Genomic DNA, 7,503 nt, shown 5'->3' on the forward strand with positions numbered 1-7,503 from the left:
AAATAAATTATAATACATGTTGAATGCAAAAAAAATAAAGAAAAAAAAAGGAAAATAAAAAAAAACTATAGAACTAAGAATCTTAATCTTAAATATATGTAAACGAAATATTTAAAAGCTCTCTGATTGCTTCTTACATTCTTTCAAGCCACCAGATTGGTTTATTTGTAAATGAAGACTTCTCATGCATTTCACCCGAACTCACGGGTATAGGTCTAACCAAACCAAGATACCTTAAACGTGTTATAACATCTAATTATATTAAAAATTAATCTCACCAGATATATGATATGAAAATTTTATAAAATATGGACATACTAAAAATTAATATCCAATTTTTTTAATAAAAAGATATTATTTATATTAAAAAAACAAATTTGTAGTAAAAATAATATTAAGCGGGTCATGGGTCTCACCAAACCCATAGTTTTTAAACGAGTTAGAACATCTCATTCATTTGTGAAACTTTTAATCATCAAACCCTAAGTAAATGATTAACTTTCTTAAAATAAATAAATTTGAAATCCAAGAATTTATATATATATATATATATATATATATATATATATATATAACACAACCCCCATAATACGGGGATAAAACCTAGTATTATATATATTCCAAACCCGTTTCAACCTATACTAAAAATTGACCGTTTTAACCTAAACCTCCTATAACGACTTGTTTTAATTCAAACCATAACCGATTATAGCTTGTTTCAAGTATTACCACCTGCAGTGCCAGCCCTATCATACAACCAACCCAAGCTAGGGCTTGAGGCCCCCAATTTGATAAGGCCCCCATCTTTTGGAAGCTAGGGCTTGCTGGTTGGCGGTTGCAACTGAGAGGGAGAAAAATCGAGAGGAGTAGGACGAAAGAGTGCAGGCATGTAACAGAGTCTTGAGTTCTCAAGGCATTCAATTTTATCAATGAAGTACATCTTAAATAAAAAAGATGATGAATGAAAGTAGCAAGGGATTTGGGGTGTTTCTTGAATGAATGGTTAAAGGGAATAATCATTCAAGTAATCAACATTGACTATGTGAGCCACATGTCTTTTTTATTAAACTTTTTTTTTCATTAAATGTTCTCTCTCATTATTAATGTAATTGTTTGTTTCACAATTGTACATATCCATTAAATACGGTTGTGATATATGTTTATTAGTATTTAACCTTTTTTAATCATTTGAGTTGCTACTAATATTTCTTGTCATGTTTTCTTACATTGACTTTATAGATTGAATTTCTTGACATGTTTTTATTAAAGTATATTTTCATGTTACAATTTTGTACTTTTTTTGTGGTTGGTGTCACATCCCGACTAAAGGCGGCAGAATATGTCGGGATGCGACGGATTACCCATAAGCGCATGACACTATTTAAAGTTATAATATTTAACAACTCATTTAATTTCACAAAATCATAAGATGTCACATAACATGTTCATACAATGATCATAACAAAGCATAGCAAATAAATATATTGTTCATTTTACTAATATCCTAAAGGTATTGTGACGTTTTCTTCAAGCTCTCAATATCAACCTAAATGTAAACCTGTAACATTTCATAAAATAAGTTTATCAACACAAAGGTTGGTGAACAATTCATAGTTTTGAAACAATATGTATATAATAAGAAATGTCCACAATCTTGTATACGAAACAATAAATAATAGCAATAATTTGGATAACGAAACAAGTTATAGTTACCGTTAATAAGAATACATTAACTACACCTTACTATAAGGGGTTGTCAAATAGACTAGGATTTATAGTTACCGTTAATAAGAATATATTAACGACACCTTCTATAAGGGGTTGTCAAATAGACTTGGATTTATAGTTCAACCAACCAAAACACATAAACATATAAGCATGTACGCATAGAACACCAAATCGAGCATCTATTTAAGTAAAGTATACAATAACGTTTGTGGTTTAAGACTCAAGTATAAAGCATTTAATTTGAATAAATATGAAATGTCACCCCCAAAACGAAAGATGGAAAACGGGGTATGAAAGTACTCACGTTCAAGTATAAAACTTTGTCGGTAAAAGACGGGAAATCGGGAGAATGGAGTCTAACGAGCAAGGCCTAAATAGAAATAAAAGCCTTGTATTAGAAAGGTTGTTTTATGAAAACTTTAAAATAAAAGTTAAGAAATGTAAACAATTAAAGTTTAAGGTTTAAAATGTAACTATCTAAGAAATTATAATAATAACCCTTTAAAAATGCAAGTTTGCTCGAAACCAGGTTAAAGCATCTAACCTTAATATTTACTCAACCTATGTTAAGTACTAAGGTGGGTAAAAATGCAAGAATTCAAGTCCCTTTATAATATAGATACTAAATCGAGTTTTAACGAGTGTTCGGGTTGTTGGTTCAGGTCTTGATAATTGGTCAATCCCAAAGTCAACTTTCTGGAATAATAAATGTTATGAGATAACTCAATAAAATCTAATAATACTTAACCAAGTATGTAGTTCTATTGTTTTAGAACTAACAACGTACGTTAAGTGAGTGTTCGGTTTTGTCAGTCCAACTTTGTTATAAGATCAAGTTGGATTCAACATTCCAAGTACTTTAATAAAATATTTAAAATCAGTTTGTAAAGTATTTTTAAATAAATATATAAGTCTTGATAGCTAAAAACACACTTGTGTGTCTTAAGCGAGTGAAAATCGGTTTAGTTCGGTTTCCATCTCACAATAAGTTCATAGATGTTTTCCACATGCCCAAATATCAAAGAAGTTGTATAATAACTTATAAATGATGAAACTTAAGTTTTACAACCAAAAAGTTAACAATAAAGTCTTTAAACAAAAGTTCGGTTTTTGGTTCGGATCTTGTTTCGGGTTAAGACCGAGGTTAGAATCTACAAACCCATAACCATAGAACTTATAATAATTATTTTAGAAACTTAAATCCAACATAAAGCATGTTTAAACAATTATTTAACAAAGCTAGTAAACAAAGTTCGGTTTATAGTTTAGAGCTATTTACGGTTAAGCTGAGGCTAGTCTCTTCAAACCCATAACCATGGAACTTAATAAATAAGCAAGATAAGTATAAGTTAAGAATGGTTAGTAAGCAATAATAAAGTTAGATTGTTAAGTGCGGAAAATATATAACAAAGACCACGAAAATACTCCATGTAGCCTTGCCTTACGAGGCCCGAAACTTAACCAACCGGGGCCGGATAAGTAACTACCAAAAGTAACAAGGGGTTTATATTATATATATGTTGTGCCATATGGTTCAAGTATTAATTAAGAGTTAGTAAACTAATAAAGATGAAGAACTAACTTAGTTTGACTTTGGAAGTCAAACTTGACATAAACATGAAAAACAACCTTGAATGATTCTTGAATGTGAGTGAGGAAAGAGTTTATGAGCAAGGATTTATGTGGGAAAGGGTTGGATATTTATAGGAAGAGCTTAATTTGGTTAAACAAGTGATTTGGTGGTTAAAACTTAGACTTAGTGCATGTTTGAGATTGCTTCTTTAAAATGCTTTTTGCTTTTTGGAGAGACAAAATGTCCAAAATGCCCCTCCAAAAGCACATAAAAGCACCAATTTTTTGCTTTTTGGAGAGGCAAAATGTCCAAAATGCCCCTCCAAAAAGCAAAAAACATTTTAAAGAAGCAATCTCAAACATCCCCTTAATGGACGATAAACCAAACAAGGAGACAAATGGGACAAGCTGGTCTGCTGCAGCTCGCGCTGCGCGGCCGTGAAGGGCTCCCCCGTTGCGCGGTACGACGAGGTGGGGCTGGAATTATTTTTATAACTTTCAAAAATGACCGAATCGCCCCCGAAGTTCGTTTTAAGTGATTTTAACGTGTTTTAAGGCCCGAAAAGGATGTTTTCAAGACCCAACAAGTGTAAAACAATATTGTAACATAAAAACCATCATTTTAATTATATCATAAGTTTCGGTTTACAATACGGGTCGGTTTACATGATAAACGGATCATAAACGAAAACAAACGAGTACAAACAGGACCCAATTTTGACGAATGTCACAGTTAGACTGTTTCGTGAGCATTTAATCATTATTTTCATTTGTTTCAATTTCCTTAGGGTGTGGCTTGGTGGGAAAATAAGACACATTTACCATTGCCAATAAAAAATGTGTCTTCTTTTGCCAATGAATAAACCCCGCCTTAAAAGCGTTCCAGCTTCGCTATATCACATGACATTTGTTATGGACTCTTTTGTTTCAAGTCTATATAATATCTTTAAGAGGGTTGTAACCCATGAGTAAAAATCAATATCAAAGTTTAAAATTTAACTAGTAATTAAAGTCTATAACCGTCGCTAATTGTCACGACAAAAAGTGGGTTGATAACAATAAAAAATGTTAAAGGCCTCAACGTTTCAACTTGCTTTAGGCCTCTAAAAAGGTTGGGCCGGCCTTGAGTTTGTCTGTATTATTTTTGCATATTGTTAAGTAAAAAGCTTTTGCCATACCATGTTAAAAAAATAATAATAAGTGGCGTTTGGTTAAATATTGAAATCTTTAAACCGAAGGAAAAAAACGTTGTTGGGGTGAAAATGCACGTCTATTTTTAATAAACAATACAATCACAAATTGATGTAATATCACCAAACAAAAATGATTTTTGTAATCAAACACGAACAACACCGCCGTAACGTGCGGGTATTGCTAGTTTGGTATACAATTGTAAAATTACATTTTCCCTTTTAACAAAGAAAAATATAAAAACTACTCAACCTCCATCCCTTCCTCACACTTTTCTTCCCGAACGCCTCTATCTTTCAGAGGGTCGGCAATTTCTTGCACGACCAGAACACGACACAAAAACCAAATCTTAATCGACTAGCACGACACAATACTCATATTAAAAAACAGAAGTGGGAAAGATATGAACTATTTAGTGGCACACGAATATGGCATGTTTTAGTATTAAGGAATCAAAAAGGTGTTTCATAGTATTATCCAACATTCATGAGGTTAGGAAGGGTGGAAAGGCACATGGTAATGTTGCAGATATAGCATAACACATTGAGCTGCAACACGATGACCAGACGTCATCATAAAAAGAGTTGTTGAGGCTTTGTGATGAAATGAGAACACAGTGCAATTATCTAAGTTTCCATGTTATATAAAGCAATAAGTATAAGTTATTCGGTGTTCATCTAAGGGTTGAAGTTTGGTATTTTGGCTTGTTGAGTTTGCTTCAGGCTTGGCTCTGGTTTTGTTCTTCTGTGGTTTAGGTTACAGGCTCTTAACAAATAATATTATGAAAACATATCAAAACAGAAGAACTTGATGGACAGCTTGCTTGTAAGTTCTACTCTCTTTAAGACATAATGCAGCATTGTTCCAGATACAGTAAAAAAAGTCAATCTTTGTTCGAGCCAAACTCAATAAATCAAAAATAAACACAAAGGTTACACAAGACGGAGAAAGGAGACGCGTTGAAGAGTTTTGATCTATCTTTGGTTGCCAATAACCACAGCCAAATTGGAACGTCACTTAAACAGTCCAGAATTCAACCAATCCCTGCAAAAAGATTTTTTTTTTGTTTATCAAAAGTTTCACCAACTTTTCTAATCTTAAGTTGTTTGAAAGTCGTGTTTGTTACTTACTTGCTTATGTCATCAAGGTGGTCATCAAAGTCGACAACATCATTCCATTTCTCTAATGAGACAAAATCCAACAGGACAATGTTGGCAGACGGCTCCTTGGTGGTCAACCGCTTGTTCCCATTTGACTCTAGTTTCCAACTTTTAGATGAGTCGCGTGTATAAAGCTGATATAAACAGAAAATAAACATAGTTTTACAAGATTGCAACTGATGTAAGAACAAAGTCCAAATTATTCAGATGCAACAATCACAAGATTGTTTGAAGTCTTGGATGGAACATAACTATGTATGCATTCTTTTCGATTTAACAAGCATTCAACCGTGTTTTTGAAGAAAAAAGGACCAATGTAATGAACATTTTAAATGGTAGTTTACTTTAACCAATCCAACTAGACAACTGCTTTTTTTTTTCAAACCGAAATAAACAAACTATATTTGTAATCAACTCATCATCATCCAAGAAATTACACACAGGAAAATGTAGATCACATGTGAAATTATACATCAAAAACAGAAGCAACATCAGGTTGTAATAGGGGCGGCAATGGTTGACACAATCCTGACTCGACATGAAAAAACAGGTTTTGGGTCAACTAACACGGCCCATTTAAAAAAGGGGTCGGGTTCAGGTACATTTTTATTTATGTTTAATAAACAGATAATTATATTTTTATTTATGTTTAATCCGTTTTCCATATTTTGAATATACATTTGTAATTTCCAATATATTTTCAAGATTTTTAATATTTAAAAAAAAATAAAAATCATATTACTCGTACTAGTCTACCAACCCCAAATTATATTAATTTAATTTTTAACTATTTTTTGAAAAATGGGCTTTATGAGTCGTGTTTGGGTCAACCCGAATTTATGTGTGTGCGAGTTAGGGACGAAATCTTTGACATGAATATTAACATAGGTCGGGTTCAGGTTGCACATTTCAACCCATTAACCCACCAACCCGCTAACGCGACACGATTGACACCCCACCCCTACTTTGTAAAAAAAAAAAAACCTATGTGCATACACGAAAGAGACTAAAACTCAATCATAACATTTGTTTAATCAAAGATCATACCTGCATTACAGGAGCCATATCCTTGTTGTTTTGTAAAGCCCCAAGCTTTTTATTATCTAGCTGTGAATAAATATGTAAAAAGATTAATAAAGACTGCACTCTACAACTTAACATACCATAATATTATTATTGAGGGTTTACAAAGACAGTTCCAACTTTAAGCATATTTTCATCCAGCAATCTCATAGTCCCCGTTGGCTTTTTGATAAATAGGAATACACGTATGAGATTGGATTAACATGTTAAAATCCAATAACCCTATTATTAATAATGACAATTGCAAACTTAAAAGTAATAATTGAAGTAGAAATTGATCTGTGCATACCAGAAGCAGAGCAGCTTGGGGGAAATAGCGATAAACATGATCGGCAATATTCCTGGCAACGGTACCGAGTTCGAGATCATCGAAGCGCTCATTGGCGTGGAAATAACCGACAATACTCAATCCCTGTGAGCTGAAATACTCTTCAATCTGTAAGGGGCGGTCTCAATTAAAAATCAGAAAGCCCTAAATCAATTAAAAAAGAAAAACAAATAAATAAATAAAAAACCGTAATTAATGCTATTTCAAGAGGAGGAAGAAGTCCGATCTGGGAAGAGTGGAAGAGAGGGACGGAGTTGGTGATTTCGACGACTTCGCCGGAGAGGCGGCCGAGGAGGAGGCCGTTAACGGCGGAGGCTTTGTGGTTCAAGGCATGGAGGATGAGCTTGATGTAGGCGTTCTGATCGATCACGTATCTACACTCGCCGCCTGTACTCATTAGGTCAGGTAGGGTTTTGCCTTTGCTCAGTTTCTATAAATAGC

The 7,503-nt window shown here is 33.2% G+C and overlaps 1 protein-coding gene across 1 annotated transcript; it reads right to left on the minus strand.

The window, feature by feature from the left end:
* Positions 1-5,315: 5,315 nt before the first annotated feature.
* Positions 5,316-7,473, minus strand: LOC143607472 (ER membrane protein complex subunit 8/9 homolog). The gene is made up of 5 exons (XM_077082912.1): positions 7,250-7,473; positions 7,024-7,170; positions 6,699-6,758; positions 5,622-5,785; positions 5,316-5,535 (listed from the first exon to the last, which is right to left on the minus strand). Exons 1-5 carry the CDS (start codon positions 7,457-7,459, stop codon positions 5,505-5,507), a joined length of 612 nt encoding a protein of 203 aa, XP_076939027.1. The 5' UTR covers positions 7,460-7,473; the 3' UTR covers positions 5,316-5,504.
* Between the last annotated feature and the right edge of the window lie 30 nt (positions 7,474-7,503).

This window comes from Bidens hawaiensis, unplaced genomic scaffold (assembly GCF_021521415.1).
Source record: "Bidens hawaiensis isolate Kalapana, Puna unplaced genomic scaffold, B.hawaiensis_p1.1 tig00082809_1, whole genome shotgun sequence".
Classification (NCBI taxonomy): Eukaryota; Viridiplantae; Streptophyta; class Magnoliopsida; order Asterales; family Asteraceae; genus Bidens; species Bidens hawaiensis.

What these genes read in the sequence shown, in the direction of transcription:
- LOC143607472 (XM_077082912.1), bottom strand. Translation starts at nt 7,459, where the DNA reads ATGAGTACAGGCGGCGAGTGTAGATACGTGATCGATCAGAACGCCTAC. An exon ending in TTGAAATAGCATTAATTACG is followed by an intron (nt 7,171 to 7,249) that starts GTTTTTTATTTA and finishes CGCCCCTTACAG; the next exon opens with ATTGAAGAGTATTTCAGCTC. An exon ending in ATATGGCTCCTGTAATGCAG is followed by an intron (nt 5,786 to 6,698) that starts GTATGATCTTTG and finishes TGTTTATATCAG; the next exon opens with CTTTATACACGCGACTCATC.